Source organism: Halictus rubicundus, chromosome 7, assembly GCF_050948215.1.
Source record: "Halictus rubicundus isolate RS-2024b chromosome 7, iyHalRubi1_principal, whole genome shotgun sequence".
Classification (NCBI taxonomy): domain Eukaryota; kingdom Metazoa; phylum Arthropoda; class Insecta; order Hymenoptera; family Halictidae; genus Halictus; species Halictus rubicundus.
This window is the reverse complement of record NC_135155.1, coordinates 8,702,936-8,722,056: the sequence shown is the minus strand read 5'-3', so window position 1 is coordinate 8,722,056 and position 19,121 is coordinate 8,702,936. Positions and strand designations below refer to the sequence as shown.

At 43.9% G+C, this 19,121-nt stretch overlaps 1 protein-coding gene across 8 annotated transcripts in view; it reads right to left on the bottom strand.

Annotated features, from left to right (window-relative positions):
* The window catches only part of Kug (FAT atypical cadherin kugelei), a 751,012-nt gene that overhangs the window by 62,419 nt on the left and 669,472 nt on the right, over nt 1-19,121 (bottom strand). For all 8 annotated transcript variants that reach the window (XM_076790508.1, XM_076790510.1, XM_076790512.1 and 5 more), the window contains exon 6: nt 11,924-11,985. In XM_076790508.1, coding sequence (XP_076646623.1) covers nt 11,924-11,985 — 62 coding nt within the window. The remainder of the gene's footprint in view (nt 1-11,923; nt 11,986-19,121) is intronic.

Here is a 19,121-nt window from a genome sequence, read left to right as displayed (position 1 = left end):
CCGTCATCGAGCTCCGTGGGCAAGCTGCACGGATCGCCATTGCAGCGCATAAACGGAGCCGCGTGAAAGCTATCCGCTTAGTCTCGACACTCGGGACGGCCAAACACGCCGAGGGCTTTTTGCCGTGGGCTTATTAATAGCCGCGATTTTTCACGCTTTTTCCACGTCTCGTTTCTTCCCCGGCCGGCCACTTTGCCACTTTCTCAGCCGGAGAGCCGCGACACGCGCTGAAATATGTCAGGACCCGGTGCAGCTGAACCCCGCGCACACTCGTAGTGCATTAATAGGGGATGCCGGGGGCCAAGTGCATTAAATGGGTCAGCGTTATTCCTTTCTACAACTTTTTCCGGGGGAACGTTCCGAAAGTGTACGAGAGGGAACGCGATTTTGCCCCGTGGAGAATTAATTAAACGAGAACCACTCGGCCGGATACGGTTCTCCCCGAAGCTTCCTTCGGGTTCTACGGGTGGTGAAAGTTATTCGTTGCCGAGAGGACGGAACGTTTTCTTCTAGATGGATTCCACAGAATCGCTTCGACCTGTAACGACCGCGCGTGGCACCCGTGAAGGTCGGACGGGGTCGCGTGTATTCCACCGGTTACCACAACTTTACATGCCCGTATACACCGATACGTACGATCGTTCTCGCCACGGCGCGGCACGGGCGTTCGTAAAACCTGCCAATTTCCGGTCAGGCGGTCCCGCCTGCCTCGCTCGCAGAAAAATATCGCGCGTATTCAGCATCTTTCTAGGGTGGTTAACCACCTTCTCTCGCCACGTATTACGAGCGCAAGGAGCCGCCGCCGACGAAACGTGAAAAGCCACGAAAAAAAGAGGAACGGGAGACACCGGCGACGAAAAGGGCTCGTTCAGCAAGGGTGAACACTCTTTTCTATCCCCATTATTCATTGACCTCTCGCTTTCGTGGCACCCTCGCGCTTCCTATGGACACTCGAACTCGTCGCCTGAACTCGCTTAATTGACATTCTTCGTGTCACCCTCCGTCGACGACACTCGCCATTATTTCGGATATCTTCCTCTCTTTCATTTTTCTCTCGCTTCCTCCCCGCCTTCCGCCCTTTCTCTTTGTCTGCCCGCCGTTTCATGGCGCGATCAACATTTTCACTCCCGAGCAGGACAGAGAGTAACGACAGCACGGGACCGGAACACTCGGACGATTTTCGAGGGAGAGCATAATGGCCGCGGATTTCGAAACAGCCTGTTTTTATTCGCCGTGCTCGAGCCGGACCCTTCCGAACCCGTGGGCGACGCGCGGGAACGTGTGAAGCGCGGCTCTTTTTCTCATTGAAGAGGTCCAGAGATTTTCGGTACAAAAGGGAGGTGTCGCAACCCCCGACGAGGCTTGTACTGTGATTCGCAGACGAATTTATAAACCGAACAATTTTTGCGCGCTCGAGCTTATCCTGCAGTTTTTTTTTTTTTGTACAACACGTTTCAGATTTTCAGCGGATTTTGTTTTTTTTTTTTTTGTAATATTTGTGGTCGAAGGATTGAGGCCAGCATTTGAAATGGAAGACTCTTACCAGCTTCGTGAATTGTGACGAAAATAAATGGTTAGGGGAGAACGTGTTTGAATTGGAAATTGTTCGAATATTTTTGTGTACACTGTAAATTACACACGATGTAATTCTTATTTTGTTATTTTCAATACGTATTCATTTTTTCCGAGACATTCATTTGCGACCGGTTGAAAGCAATTTTCGAGATTGGAGACGAATGGAATGGCATCGAAATGGGTGGAAGTATAAAAAAAGATTGATAATTGGAAGTTATTTAATTCTTCATTGAAAACCGACACGATTTCTTTTTCATTTTTAACCAGTTAGCTGTGGCGACCTCTTTGAAAAATTTGTACCTAAGTTGCGTCGCAAAAATTAACCGCTGTTTGAATTATAGCTGTTTTGACGAGTATACTCGTCATGTCACAAAATATTGCCATTTATTCATGACGAGTATACTCGTCAAACACAGTTAACTGGTTAAAAAACATTTTCATGTACCTGAAATACTTTATAGAAATCTGAATACAGGAAAAATTGATTGCTCTGTCTAAATTGGAGAAGAAATAGCGTAGAAATATCATTAATAGCTAGATTGCGAATTTGATGGATTCATAACAGAAATGAGTAGATCAAATGCAGAACAGTGAAATATTATCGCATTGAAAGTATTTAAAAATTATACTGTATTGTTGTCTACTCCATAAAAGAATTAAGAGAAGAGATAATTGACACAGAAAATTTCTATTTTGCATAAAAATCCGGATTAATGACTATTAACAACATGGAGAGTTGCTTATTGCAGCAATAAATTGGAATTTCGAACGATCCCGTACCAGTTCTCTTCGAAGAAGCAATCATTTGACAACTTGAATCAGTTCGCACAGATAAATGGCTCGTTTAGTCAGCCATGAACATCAATGGAAGCAGTTCAGGGGCTGTCCAGTGGGGGGTGGGGGCTGGGGAGGTTACAAGGAGAATAGGGCTGCCAGCAGTCACTTGACATCGTGTAGGTTGGGTAAGCTCTTCGAAATGTTGGGACAAGGACGCGACTATCAAGGGTTGATAGAACACGCTTGCAGGGAGGAAATATTGCGTCGGTAACATGGCTGCTTTATCCATTAGGTACTTTAAGCACTCTCGTTCCACTGCCAAGGGCATATTAAAATTTTGGATACTACAACAGATGAGTGATTTTTGGAGTAATGCTTGCTCCGAATAACAAAATGCCTGAAGCCTATGAAAGTTTTAACGCATCGCTGGTACCAATATTGTGAAGAAATATTCTTTGGTCATTTTTGTTAATTCTTTTATAAATGGAGAACACGAACGACCAAAAGATTAAATTTTTACCGTAACACGAAAAGAATCGGTTGACCGGAATGACGTTTACGAAGAAAGTTATGTTTGTTTAACGTTCCCGTTAAAAATCGGACATTTCGCATGCAACAGCCTAATGAGAGGAAGAATTCGAAGGGGAACCATTAACGGCGAGAGGTGCCGCGATATCTCGGACAGGCGTCATTGAAGTTGCCACGAGCGCCGACGCGATATCCGACACACGTTCAATTAACGAAGATTCAGGGAAGTTCGACTACAGGAAGCCGTCCGATCATAAATTTCAGCGGACTGGCCCGAAGTGGGTGCTCGAAACTGTATCTGCCAGGCACTCGGGCGTCCTATGCACGCCGGTAAGCAACTTTCAAGCCTACTTCGGCTGTCGCATCGAGTGTCTGAAGCGCGCCATCGGAATAAGGGCACTGAAACACCCTGCGAAAAAGCGGCGGCCATTGAAACTTCAGGTTCTTCGCGAGTCTTCCCGGTCTTCCTCGCGAGAAATTTAAATGAATCGCGCGGCGGGTCCCTTTTTATTCCCTTTCCCGCCTCGCGCCGTTCAATATCTGGCCTCCGAGTCATCTTTGGAGCCGGTAACGAGAGAACTTTCCTCCTCAGGGTCATTGTTAAACGTGTGCCTGCACGACAATATCGTCTACATCGAATCCTGCTAACCACCGGATCGGAGGCACTGTGAGCTGGGTCAAACGTGACTCCAGTGAATTACAGACTAGCATTTATTACTTAGTAATACTGTTAATTTTAGTAAATTTCCAGTGAATGTTAAGCCTGCAAGAGAAGGAATTTTTCGGAAGAAACCTTTTTTTCCATTTCGTTTTGAAATTCGCATAAAAATTTTCTACAATTATAAATACGTTAGGACACGTAGTGCGATTATAGTACCTTTGGTCCGCAATCTTTCTTGTTGAACATAGATAAAAAAATCTGCGAGAAACGCTCTGGCACGAAGAATTGTTCTACAAATCTGAGATTACAAACACGTCGCGCGCGCGCGCACCGGCTAGAAAATGTTGCCATTAAATCCCGTGTAAAACTGCTGGATTTACAGTGAATAAACAGTTCTTTCGCCTGGGAACATATTTTAAGCAGATTCGTCTCTCCGAACAGTCTTCCGCCCATTTTTTTCCTTTTAACGAGCACGAATGAAATGTCTCGCGAAAAATCCGACCGTCACGTTTTCACGAAACATTTCACTCTCGCTGTGCTCTCTATTCGGAAAATATTTATACGAACAATATTTGGATTGTACGAACAATTTAAAAGACGCGCTTCGATCGCATATCTTTCTTCCGTTCCTATTTCGACATTGGAATTGCCAAAACGAACTAATGGAAATCTCTTATAAATGCATGAAAAAAGAATTTTTCCTTTGTTTTCACCTGGTATAAAAATTAAGTTGACGCAATTTCGCAAAACCCACTGCATCGGTGATTTCTCTGAACGTTGCGGGGGATTTATCGCGACGAAATTCTGTGGACGACGGAGGAGAACAGGCTTCCTCGTCGCGAAAATGCGGTTTGCAGTTTAGCGAGAACGCGCGCCGGTCGTAAATTATGAGCGGAATTATGAAAAAAGGGACGCCGCGGACCGCCGGAACGAGTTAGGTCGACGTTCTCGTTGCAGCGGAAGTGCAAGGGCTTCCGTATGCGCGCGTGTGGATACAGCCTCTGATACTTCCGATTGATAAACCCGAGTCCCGCAGCATTTTGACCAACCTAGCCGCCGCGCCGAGTCGCGGGAGTTCGGCGGCCGATTTTGACACAACCTCGTTAGTGCAATTAAGCGAAACCGTGTTTTTCTTCGCAACGCGCTCGGTTAATTACCGACGAACGTTTATGGAAGACCGCTTGGCCTCAAGTTTGCAACAATAATTGGGTTAACTCGCACGAAGAGCCGGGACTAACCCGCACGATAATTAATTATCGGTTCAACGAGTCCGGCCACGTTCTCTATCTATTTCTTTCCACGATTTTTATTTTTATCGGTTTTCATCACCGGCCGGTTCGTTAAAAGTCGAGTGCTGTCCGTCGTTCCAGTCCCCGTCAACGCCCCCCCCCCCCGGTTCCGATATCAAATATCGTTCTGGATCATTATTTCACCGGGCCGAGATTAATTCCGGGCCACTGGAAGAAGCCGTATATATTTGCATTGCAAAGTTAGCGCCGCCGTCCCATCCGAAATGTAATTTAAATGGAATCTCGTAACGTCCCTCCATCCCGCCCCAACGTGGAAATTCTATTAGTACTAAATTAATGTAATTTCGACCCCGTCGGCACCGGCCGCCTCTTAAACCGCGATTACATCTTTCCTCGTTCCTTTTTATTAAAGTCGTTTTTAATGCGGTCGCTTTTCCGAATCGGGGAACCGGTTTTCCACCGCGAGCTCTCCCGGTTGTACACTTTTATCGACTACCGTTCTTGGAAAAAACGTGTTTCCGGCTCCGTTAATTGATTCTGGCTCGAAAACAACGAGATCGGCGCTGCTCGAATCGTTTAATTGAATTCCAAATGTAGAAACGCTGGCGCGGTTATTATTAATCGCCCGAGACTTCGTACTACTTCTTTCGTTAACAATCGAGCACCGAACGGTTCAAAGCGATCCATTCTAGACTTTTTATTTCATAACTGTTGCAGAACTTGTGGGAAATTATTAAATTCAACTCTTCGCGCGCGTGTTAATATAGAGTTACCATATTTAATGAAGTTCATCATCCGGGGCGAAAATAGTGTGCTTGAAATGGAGCGGCCTCTTCTCACTTTCTATAATTTCATAAAAAATTGTATAACCTATTAGAAGATTCGTAGTTTAAGAAAAAATTCTTGGGCCTATGAGGACGTTGTAGGGATTACAAAAATATGGATCTAACCTTGAAAAATGTTCCGTAGAATATTTCAGTAATATGCAGAAGAAGACATCTTGATATTCACATCTCGAATTGCTTAAAATTAGAAATATCATTTCGCCGTTTCGAAACTATGCTCCTAGACAGTGAAAACAATATAATTCCGTGCTCTCGTTATTATTATAAGAAATGAGGAACGACATCGCCAGCTCGGTTCGTTTAACAACGTTTCAGGAATTCAATTTCGCGAGATTGTTGATCTGCAGGATCCGGATATCCATGCTTGTTCCAGCGTCGGTTTCGTCAGGGGATCGAAGTCGCAAACGTGGAGCGTCGCGAGAGTAACTCAGCCGACGGGGAGTCTTTTTTTCTGATTAAAGTAGATACGCGCGATAACGCCGTCTCGGATTTATCTTCTTACCTCGGCGAACCGTTCGATCGCATTCTATTACATGATCACGCGCGCGCGCGTAGATACACACGCGTCGCGTGTGCAACGTGCATGCAGATGCGAGGGACGTTCGACGCGGATGCACGCGAGCGTGCGCCGCGAGATTCTGACGGAAGATACCGGCTTCGATTCGCGAAACTTTATCCGAGACGCAGACCCGCGGCTAAACAAACGCTGAATAAGTTTACCGGGGAAGTCTAGCGGTACCAACAGCGGATAACCGCGCGTCGTAACTTTTACGATCGGGACGAGACCGCAAGAAATTCGCTGGCAGGTTTATGCGGAACGGCCGCTTGCGTAACGCGACGCGCCTCCATCGACAACCAAGTTTTAATGGCGAAGAGGCAAACTGTTTGGAGAACGCCGCCGCAGCCACCTAGCCCGCCAAATCCCCTTCACGATCTTCCGGAGATCGAGCGCTCGAAAAGTACCGGTTTTCGATTTTTTTAAATCTGTATCCCCACTTTTGAAAATCTGAAAAAATTACGTGTTAACAACCGGATGCCAAAACTGTAAAAATATACACCTGGTATTGCAAATGTCGAAGCGTGGCTTCGAAAGTTGAGAAAGAAGAGAGATAAGAGAGCAGAAATTTAACCCTTTGCACCCGAGTGGTGACTCTGAAGCACCACTAGAAATTGTTGTGGCATTATTTCAAAGAAATTACAAAAAATATTACGAAATATTTGTTGTATTGCAAAATTTGTATTTAATAGATTACTACATTTAAATATCATATGTAGAGATCGGATCAGTTTCGTATGAATACAATTAAAATATTGTAAGAGTGAAGGAAAATTTAGTTTTGGATTGAAAATAGCGCCGAGTGCAAAGGGTTAAATGTAATGAAGCGTAAACCAAAGGTAACAGAGTAGGAAATGGTGCAATAATCGGGATAAGAATAGGAATAGGCAGAATATAGGTAAAGTGGTCAGAGTAGGGATGAGTGAGTCAGAGAGAGAAAGAGAGAGGGAGAGAGAGAGAGAGTGAGAGAGAGAATGCGTGGATAAGATAGTTTCCAGTGGATAAGTAATTAGAGCCCAATTCTTGGCTGTGAGGCTGAATAAAGCAATATTATTATTATTATTATTATTATAAACCTGGTGTTTCATAACTTCTACGAGAAATCGGCATTTAAAAATTTTTGTTTATTTTTTAGAGTTCTAAAATTATTAAAGCTCCAAAAGTTCTGCAAAAATTCATAGACGTGCATTCTAACAGCTCGGATATGCCTGATTTTTTCAGACTTGTATTCAGCGTAACAAAATCTGTAGAATCGTCAAGAAAACAGTTGAGATTTGTTGGATAGAGTAATTGATCGTTGTTCATGAGATGAGATCTACGAGAATGATAATGGCCAATGAAGCCGCATATCCTCCATTAAAAATAACAGTTCCTTTTAATAGTCAGATAAATTACAAACGCGGAAGCACGGTAAATTATGTTAATTGGGTTTTTATAAATTTTCATAATCCGACGCGTCTGTACATTGTAATGATGTTGATGGTTAGTGCGCTTGCATCCCATAAAAGCTTTAGCTTCGAATATGAAGATACACCATTCATAGCTCTCCTATAAATTTCCAGAATTAAATTTAGAAGCAGCGTCGTTAAAATGTACCGAGTCCCGTCCATTCTCATTACTCGGCAGCGGATGTTCGCGGGTTTATGGCTTTTCTATATGCGATGATAGTACCAGCTTAATTTTTCCATAGCAGTTAAATGAATCAGCCTTTTGAATATTACGACTTGTATACGCCATGACAATTTGCATAAAAATTCCAATTTACATATTACTTTATGTAAGTAGCATGTAACAGCACCATCAGAAATTTGCGCCAAACATATTTTCTATGCGCAATTAAATATTATAAGTTTACACGTTGAAGCTAGTAGCACCATGAAAAATGCATTCATAATAAATGCAATCAAATTGTTATTATTATACAGTTTTGCATATATCGTAAAAGTACAGTGTTTGTATACTTGGTTACATTAAAAGTAAATACAGGGAACAATACGAAAAGCTCAAACGACATTAAAGAAAAAAGGTAAAGAGAAGCATGATTTTAAATGAGAAACAATTGTTATGTACGAAGGGAAGAAATTCCAGTAGCCACGACAAACTAATTCAGACAAGTGTTGCATACCGAAGTGGCACAAACAAAGGTGCGCAATGCCCATATTAAAGTAATTCCGAGTACATGTGCATATAAAAGGCAGCAATTCAAGTGACCATAGCAAAATAATTGATACAAATTGTGCAATTCCAGCCATCATGTAAAAATAATTGATACAAGAGGTACGTGCCAGAGGTGTGCAATTTCAATGTCCGCAACAAAATAATTCAACCGCTGGTAGCTTCATGATCAGTAGACAGCAGGTCTTTATGCAAAATAAAAATTTTCCACCGGTATTGAAACAAATTTTTAAATTCTTCTAACATTTTTACCGTTTTAAATTACACCAACTCATTTCTGTCATAAATGCATAAAATCCGCTGTGTAGCGATCAGGGACCCTGAATTACGTTTGTCTTTAATTAACAGACTGTGGATTTTACGCATTTATGACAAAAATGAGTAGCCGCAATTGGGAACGGTACCGATCTATTAATATTGCCCATCTAGAATTACCAAACAAACGAAAAAATTCCCAAGTGGTTCCTTTCAGACAATTTTTATTATGCATAAAGATCCGCACCCAACTAATTAACGCTTGGCACTCCCTCATCGCCGCTGTGGCGATATTTAACAGGTGTTTAAAAAGGTGCCGTGCAAAAACGGCACGCAAAAGGACCCAGCTCTCGTATTCCAGCTGAATGTTCAAACAAAGAGACAAAACTGACCGGTGTCGAAGATTAAACCCATTCCGGGAAAAATCTCGGCACCAGTCGATCGAGGAAAATCGGTCCGGGGATCGTTAAAGTAAATCGAATTCTCTAACGGCGTGCTAACGCTAACAGGTGATGGGTCGATTACCGATGCACCCTTTTCTATCTCTCGGTCCCGTCGCGTCGGGGGTCTCTTGTTGCTGCTGTCTGGTAAATCTCTGGAATCGCCGAGCCTTCTTACCCTCTAATATTGTCAGACTGGAAATGAGGAAGAAAATCGCATCCTCCCGAAGATTGAAAAGTAAAATGAGGAGAGATAGTCTGCCGTGTCACGGACGGTGAAAGCGAGACGCGGCTATATACAGCAGCGGGGGTGTAGGTTTAAGGGTGTCGACCCTTTCGCGAACGAGAAAGAAATGGTCGACAGAGAATACGAGGTGTGTGCATGTGTGTCTGCGAGCGGATGGCAGGGACGAAACGGTGTGTGAGAACGGGGGCGAGAGAAGATGGTTGGCGAGCGGAGAGTAGATGGAGAATCAAGGACGGGACAAGGTGAGGCATTTCTCGGCGGGGATCGTCATTGGGGGCTCTTGGGGGATTTCTTTTCTCTCCGCGTCTGGATTAAAGGAAGAGCCGCCGCCGCGCCGCGCCGCGCCGCACGCTGCCACCTTTTCTCGATTGTATATGTGTCGCGAAACGCTGGAATTTCGTTACAATGGAAAGAGCAAAGGAGTATACCAATCTCGGGAAGAGGTTCGCCGGGGGGGTTGGGAATAAATAGAACCCCGCCCCGGAACGGAGACGGCCCTGCTACCTCGGGGGAGGGGGACGGGGCTCGTAACGAGTTTTTACGTGCGGGCAAATCAGGGGGTCCGATCCGGCTGGTTCCCGATACAGCGCATTTCAACTTCGAACGGGAATTTATTAAGCCAAGCCCCGGACCCTCTATCCGGCTCCGCACGGCTAAGTCCGACTTAGCGAACGGAAACGCCGCGAGAACTTGCCGTATCGATTTATGCGGGTTCTGGATCCGCTGCTATCCTGCTGTCCGGAAGACCGCGGTCTATCAACCCCGGGGTCCATTAACATTTAACGGACGGAAGATTATAGTTCGGCAAACCTGCTGGACCGTCACGTGCTATTCTACGCCGCGCGCTGATCTAGAAAAGCGCGAGGTAAGCTGCTACCGGAAGTTCGAGTGTCCCGCGGCTGCCATGTTGGTTTTCCGCTTTCCATGTTGTTGGAAAGGTTCAATGTGTTCCCGGGACATTTGTTTTAGGGTAACACTAGCGGACACTTAAGCTGCATATTTGTTTAAATTAGTGTTGAGAAATCATTAATTTATTGCCTGAATGTTGTATCTATGAGGTCGTGTGTCATCGTTAACCGGGGGCCGGCATGGTTTGAAATCCATATACGTATGCAAGGGTCAGTTGCAATGAGCTGTTTAGAAGTGGTCAATTGTGTTTCCTAAAAGTCCAATCTACGTCTGTATGGAGCCCAAATTGCGAATTTCTACCTCATCGTGAAGCAATTTGTAATATTCGGCAGAAAATTCGAATTCTGAAGCAAGTGTGACGCCACAAGATGGCTGCCGCTGAGAGATTCTCTTAATTTCGAGAGATTTAGTGTACGTATCGAAAAAAGGCTCTACACAGACGTAGCAAAGACATGTACAAACACGGTGGTATGCATTTTTAATTGATTACTTACTTGGTTAAGACGTAAAATGTCTAGAAAAAAGGCACAGGATAACATAGCGTGACAGTTAAGGCCAAATGCCTGCCGGCCCCCTTAAGGTCTTACATTGCGGAACACTTGTATTAAAAATCTAGCATAGAATTGAACGAAAGATGGGTCAATTAATAAACGTTAACCTCTAATGAATGAACAGGGGCATCCCGGTGAATGATAATTGCACGAACAAACTTCTCATGGGACCATTGAACCACCTCAGAATACAAATTGCTAAAACGATTAGGGGTTATGCAACTGGAAATATTCTATTTTGCATAAACATTCGCCGTCTAATCGCAACATTTTCTAACCTAAAAACATTTAAGTTGTCGACCGAGAGAAAGCGTCTGTGCCGCAACAGCAATTAGCAAATCGTCCCCAAGCCTCTCGCAGTCTTTCGGAGAGAAAATTCGGTGGCTGTTTCACCACCGCGTTGCAATCTGGGAAATTCGTTGCGAGCACACCCTGCTCGTTTTATTCAGCAGACCGACTTATCGCGAGGGTGCGCACCGGGTCCCGTGCATCCTCGCTGAGAGGAGTGCGAACTATGTACAAGCATCGACGCACGATTGTATAGTACTTAACGTAAGGTGATTATATCCTGTGAAGCTAAGCCGGCTATTTAGTCACTTCGGGATCCTCTCGAGACCCGATCCCGAGATCCCGTTAAATATTCAACACTTTTAGCAAAAGTAACTGCAAATATCGCGGGCATCTTTCTGCTTTAACTAGTCGCGATTATGGCACTCTTGTCTACACCACTGGAGAAAAGGATACATCCGGAGTATTCTTTTCTACGTTCGGCTTCGATCAAAGAATAGTATCTCCGATATATGTCCCTCGCTAGACCCGTGTTTTGGACACATATCGAGTAAACGCTGTATTCATGAATTTCCCGAATGTGTCCCACGCAAATTATAGGTTCCCCGTTCAAAATATTCCTCAACGAAATATGAATATTCTAAACGAGAGATTCTTCTGCATTAAATCCTGATAACAAATTTCCTATAAAATGCCAAAAGATTGATACCGCGGAACGAGCGCTTGATCACCCGATGCGTCCAATCAATCGTAAGACAACGCCGCTCGAAACGTCCACGACACCGAATAAATAACTCGGCCGGACAGTTTCGGATCGAGCTGCCATAATACATGTCCGAGGGTATATAATTTATATGCAAACTCACCTCGAGGACGTGCTCGGCCTGGTTCTCTCTGTCGAGCTTCCTGCCGCTGGTCGTGATCAGACCTGGAACAGAATCGGGCCGAAAAAAATTAGTCGAGAGTTCATAAATCCTGATTGAACGATGTTTCAATCAAGCGTTCCCCGGGCTGAGGTTCGATCGGACGCGGGGGGCTCGTTTCGGAGGGACAGAGAGCGGGAGAGACTCCGCGGAAATTCGTGAAACGTAGAAAAAACGGGTCAATTAGCGGGACAAAGATTAGCCGGGTGGAACGAGCGCGGACGAGACGATAGCGTTCAGAATTCGCTGGGACACCGATCGAATACTCGAACCTTCCTCTCCCGGTTTCCCGGCGATTCGTTCGCGCTGCCTGCCTCCCTTCTCTTTCGTTTCGCCGCGGAATCTACACGGTGCGTTCGAAAAGTTCCGAGACTTTTAGTTCCCAGATTTTTTTTACAGACATACCGACAGCCCCACCGATGAAGTTATGGGCGATACCATGTAATTTTCGTCTCCCTTAGCGGCCTACAATTTTCTTGCTCCACGATATTCGTTTGTTCGTTAGCATTGCGCCGTAAGAAATTGCCCGATTTTATACGCTGCCGCGATTACAGCAATGCCGCAACGTGCCGCAATTAGAGCCTGCTTTAAAACGTGGAATTCTTCGATTCACATGGCATTGTGCATTGTGAGTTTGTAGTTTGTACTACGAGGCCGATGGCTTCTAGGGCTACGAGGGTTATTCGAGAACCCTACTCTGCTAGGGGAATCCCCATACAATCGAGAACCCCTAAAGAGAATTTCTAATATTCCAAATTACATATTTTCTAATTTCTAATATTTCTTATTTCTAATATTCTTTTCTTCTTCTTTCGCTATTCCACATATACTCGAGAATCTCGAAAATTTCGAGAACCCGTCCCGACCCGACATTTTTGGTTTCCCGGGCGACACTAGTAATTATCCTAGAGAAGTTTCACGTTAACACATTTGTCCGAATTCTCATAAGAAATTTGCAAAGAATTCAATTTTTTATTTCACCAGTTTTGGAACTTTTCGAGCACACCGTGTACTCGTTCGGGAAATTCGTGCGGAAAATCTCGTCGACCGGCTGCCGGCCGATTGCGAGGACCGCGTTTTCCGCGAGGATCCTTCGGAGCGGGTCCGGGAACAATCCGCGCGCGTTTCAACGCATCTGCGACCGGGGAACGGGCGAGTGTCGTCGGAAAATAATCGGGGAACCGAGAATTTCGGCCGCCATTGTCCGTCGATCTCGTTCCTCGTTTGCTGCGCCGACATTTCTCGAACGGCCGAAATAGTAATTGGGTTTCGCCGCTCGACTCGACTCGACTCGGGAACGTAACAATTTCGCGGCAAATTGCTTTCTCCGCTCCCCCCCACCCGGAGGAGGGAGATCTGCACGTTTTTTAACGTTTTTTCTGACGCTTCCAGGGGAGCCGGACAAGAAATTTCAATGTAAGAGCGCTGGAGAGCCATCGGAGACGAGTTTTCCGCGCCGAGCCGGATGCGCACGGTTTCCGGGAGTTTCCGAACGGGAAACGTCCGTCTGAAAGCGCCAACTACCGCGGGAAGACCCTGAAGTCGGGGCGACATTTTTTCGACGGTGTTTCTACGGCTTCCGGTTACAACGACAAACCACCGCGGATTTTATATCCTACGACCGGAAGCGCCAATCACGTTGCCGTCGAAGCCGTTTCGATTTGAGTTGGAAAATGGGAATATAGCACGGTATATGGCCCACACATCAAATTCTAATAACCCTTAGCACTCGAATGGCGACTATAAGGCGTCACTAAAAATTGCTATATCATTATTCAAAATACCTTTTACATCATTAAATTTGTTTGTATTTAATAAATTACTAAATATTTCCGTATTGTACGAGTAAATTCCACCATTTTTGTATGTGCAACATGAAAAAAAAAAATATATAAAAGGGAAATATTTTAGGTCGGAAGAAATTTTTCGTTTTCGAGTTAAAATAACTTCGAGTGCAAAGGGATAACATTTGGAAGGATTGGAGGAAGGACAACCCTAAATATAAAATTTATTTAACCCAGACCTAACGAATGCCTTTATTTTTATTTTTATATAGACTTAAATATCATATTATCTCGTGCGGTCAAATTGACCGGCCGCGGTAGGTAGGACAAGATACATATATTTCTTGGAAAAGAAATAAATACTGAAAAATACATTGTATACATACTTTAAGAAAAGTCGTAAAGATAAATAGCGATATGATAATGTTGTATGTACGAAATTGCACGCAGAAGTTTGAAAAAGTCAATTTGACCGAGCGTGGTAGGTTTAGTGTTAAAGTCCACTATTGTGGCGAACGATCAACTCCTTCAATTTGTAAACATTCACTTTTGCCAAGTAGATATCAGGTTCGATTGACGTAATAACGAGTTATCTCTTCGGTAATTCTGAATGGGTGACAATAAATGAACCGTGCTTCCCAGCCGTATTTCAACATGACCCATCAATAATGTGTCTATCACAGAGATAAACCTCGCGCTATCAGAATTTTTTACGTGTAATCACGTTAGCTTGTAATATACGACGTCTCGAGATGAATTGTATCGCATTGACGAGCACCATCGATTCGACGAGATCGTTGAAATTTAATTTCTGCATTGTACGGTTTAACGATTTCGCAACAGCCGATTGCACTTTTCCGGGACACGAGTCCGCGCGTCAATGTCCTCGGATCTCAAAGTTCCGAGAATCGGAATTTTCAAGTAACATGCATGTAATCACTAGACCGCGGATTTTTATGCGAAATTTAATTTGTCTGCATCAATTGCGGTAAACGCGAATAGAAAATTGTCTCCTCTAATAATTTTACTGTAATAAAGTCGAATATCGCGTTTTGCCTATTTAGTATGCCTAATTCTAAACCTGCATAGCCTGTTAGTTTTATACGAATTATTAGTTAAAATCATACGAATTTAATTTAGTCAAAGTTTACGATAGCGACGTGACTTCTTTGCCATTTTTGAGAGATAAAGACGAACAAAATTAATCAATCAATTAACCCTTAAATGCATGAATGGGGTCCGCAAAGGACCCAAGTGTTGTATTTTCTGTTAACATTTTTAGCCGCGCCATTTTTAGTTTACAGAAATTTTCCAGTTTTACAGAAAGTTTACAGAAATAAATTGTTGCTGTAATCAAAGTTAGCAAGGAATTAGGTAAGTGGGGTTCTCAATGGACCCCATGTATGCATTCATGTTCCTAATATTTAGTTTACCTATGCGCTTAAGGGTTAAGAGTGTAAAATAAACTTTAAAAAACTACTACATAAAAAGCTAAACGTATTTTACATACTTACAAGTAATCTCATTATTTTTTTTTTTATTATAAAAATATTAATTTTTGCCAGGATATCAGCGAGACTTGCCACTGTGCGACGCCTCGAGATAAATTGACTAGCAACGAGTCCTGTCGGTACGGGATTGTTGAAATTTAATTTGGCAACAGTTCCGGTTTCCTGGAAGTCCCGAGACCGAATCGACGCGACGTCGCGTCGCGCTGACCTCGAGATTTCACCGAATCGCCCGTGATAAACTCTAATAACCGTAATAACCAGATTCCTAGAAGGAGGGGGGGGGGGGCAGCAGGTAAGGCTGCATTGCGGCGCAGGAACCGGCGCAGAATATTTCACGGAGATCGAGTGCATCGGCCATCGACAGCGGCCGTCAAGTGCAACGTCATTGTCCGCGGTCTACTCCTCTGCTCGGGGATTCGACATGCAGACGGTGATAACGGGTTTGACATTCCGTCGCCGCGTTTTCCCCGTCGGAATTCGCGATCAAAAGAAGGGAAAAGTGGACGGCGCTGTGAACTATATTCCACAGCTCAATACAGTGGGTTAAATGTACAGGGTGATGCGAAAGCGATGTTCAATCATTTACAGAAACTCGCACTGCACAATTTTTTCCTCGCTGAGAAAGTAGCTCGGATTACAGTGATTTCTCTATAAATGTCGCCAACGCTTGGATGATAAGTTATTCCCACTACCACAGGGTATAGTGAGGGGCCGCGATGCTCGAGAGGCCTCGGACGTCAAGGACTGTAAACACAACAGGGCTTGGGCATGTCTACTACACGAAGCTGGCAAGACCCGTGTTGTTGATATGTATATATCGAGAATTCACTGTACATGTTTAACCCGTTGCACTCGAAGCCATTTTAACTCTAAAACGAAACATTTCTTCCGACCTAGAATATTTTCCTTCTATATACATTTTTTCATGCTATACATATGAAAATAGTGCAATTTACTCGTACAGTACTGAAATGTTTACTAATTTATTAAATACAAACAAATTTAATAATGTAAAAAATATTTTGAATAATGATACAGGAATTTTTAGTGGCGCCTTACAGTCGCCAGTAAGTTATTTAATGAAATAAAAATTGAAAAAATTAAATGTGTGATATTGCGCAGTCCTCCAAGTTTGTTGTGTTTTACAGATCCTAATCAAATTTGGTACAATGAATACATTAACGTAAAAATTCATTTGAAAATCTGGACGAATAATTCCGTCACCCACATATGGGTGACATGGCAATCAACGTGTTAAAAGTAACTGAACCATTTGATTTCAGTTTTTAACATATTTTGCAGTTATATTTTGGAATATTTTTCTAGTGAACCGAATAATGTATCTTTATGAGACTTTTGCCATTTGCTTGTGTACATGCTTCAACTAAGCCCACCATTTTTTACATGCTGCTGCTCATAGAATTAGGCATACTAATGACGGTAACACTTCCGTTCGCACCTACGGAATTCCGTCCCAAAGTACGCGGTCAATTTATTCCAGCAGATTTCTTCCAACGCATTCCCGGCGATAAATCTGACATTCGAGTTAAATTAATCCGGATCGCCGCGAGGGGATCGAATTATTTCCGAGGCTAATAAATTTCCTTGATAAACGTTTGCACACAAACTCCTCCGTCGGTCCAGGATTCAAACGAAATATCATTAAACCAAGAATAAAAGATAAACTGGAGTTCGCAGATGATCATCGGAGCGAGGAATCGACAAAGGGACGAGTCGAGTAGCTGTTGTGCTAGTGTTCCTGTTTATTATAATTCTTTTCTGTCGCGACACCCTTTGGACAGAGTAAAGGGCGCAAGAAGGGGGAGAAAGGGTGCATCACAGGTGCAGGAGGAGCGAAGGGGGAATGAGAAACGAAGAAAAACGGAGAAAAACGGCGCACAGAGGGAACAGGGCGTTGTGCCGTGCTGTGGAACGCATTTAAATAATTGCTTCTCGTTTTTGTTCCTCGGCCTCATCACCGAGCGACGCGACGCGACGTCTACGTCGCAGCAATACACCGGCGCGAGCGTCGGGAGACGGTGTTGCGGAAAATTCGTTATCGGAAATCGGACGGATGCAAACGGAACCGTTCTCGCGGGCACTCGCCGACTGTCCCGACGTAGCCCCTGTTTGTTTTCGCGACACCGAAAGCTTGCGAAACACAACCGAGCCACGCGGCGCGAGATCGCGGCGGATTTATTCGCGACGTCCCGCGGGACGCAGCCGGGATCCAGCGAAGCGTCCTCGACCGCGGATTTTCGAAACCCATCGGGAGAATACTTTATGACGTCCCGTGAAAAATACACCGGAACCGACGCCGACGCCGACGCCGACGCCGACGCGATCCTCCCGCGAGACGCTTTCCGTTTTATCTCGCTTAAAAAGATCGTCGACGGATCCTTGGCTCGCGTCGAGTCTCTGTCAAATTTCATTTTCCTTTCGGTTGATTTGATCCATATTTGATCCGAACCTCGGGTCAGATTCTCTTTGGCCGCGCGTACGTTTCGATTGCATACATGTAGGTTTCATGTTCCGCAATTTCACCGAGTTCACCGGGAAATTAAAGTCTTTTTGTCCGCGAGCTTGTCCGAATGTAATTTACGGAATTTTTTCAGTAATACACGGAGCTCGTATAATAAACTCAACCCCTTTTTTATCATCTTTATGAGTCGCGGTGTATGGTAGAACTAATTGGTTTTAAAGCCACGTATCGTCTCGGATGATATTTCACCCATTCCCGGCTTACGCTTTAATTCCGTAAATTGTGTTGTATTAAAAATTTCACGTTTTAAACAAGTATATGGAAGCGTAATGAAATTAGGGAGAACAATTTATAACACATCGTTCAAACGAAACAAATATTTCGTAACATCTAGAAAGCAGCGAACGAATGCATTTGCACGCTCGTCGTTTTTCGACGTCGCAACGCGTGATGCGATACTCATAAAATCAATGGCCTCCCTTTGACGAATTTTTTAATATCCCATAAAAGGGCGCGCGTCGCAATTAATCGAATATTGCAGCTCCGAAGACTGCTATCGATACAAATGACAGCAAAAAGTGCGTGAAAATAGCGTAAAAAAATATTCGCTATAGCGGTTCTCGATTTTATCGATAAAAATGGTTCGCGTTGCATTTTCCGCGGCAGTACTGCAGCTCTTTTGAACAAATTGCAATTAAAACACTTTGTCCGAGGTATCAAACGTGTCAAACCGGAATATCTGCACGCTTTCTACATCATTAGAGAATTGGAAAAACATCCGGAAATAAATCCGTTGCGGTTAAGTAGTCGTGTCCTCAAAACCGATCATGGCAATTTAGGTTGGCATACTACTTAGGTTGTGACGTACTTTTCATCTCATAATTCTAATCGGTACAAGCTCATTTCCCCGCGTGGCAAATTTTAGGGCCGACCCACGGCTTCGTAAATCGCAATTAAAATATTTTCTTCAAACAATATCGAACAGATTGAACTAAAGCATTTACAATACATCTTCTGCAACATTACAAAGCTTGAGAAACATCTGCGCTCATTCGTCTGGAAGCCGATCGAGTTAGATTACGGTTCAGAGCGTACTTTCTCCCATGATTGCTAATTCATCTTTTTGCAATCATCGTTGCAATTATGCGGCGTTGCTTCTCAATAAATTGCAACTGAAACATTATTTTCAGATATCGAACACATCAAGCGAGTTTATACAAAACGCTTTACGCACCACGAATGTTTTACAAACATCGACCGGAAAAAACATTGCGATTGATTGGGCACGACTCGAGTACGATTATGTCGGTCAGGGTTCAAAGTAGTTTTTCTGAGGATTCCAAATTTATTTTGCTTTATACGTC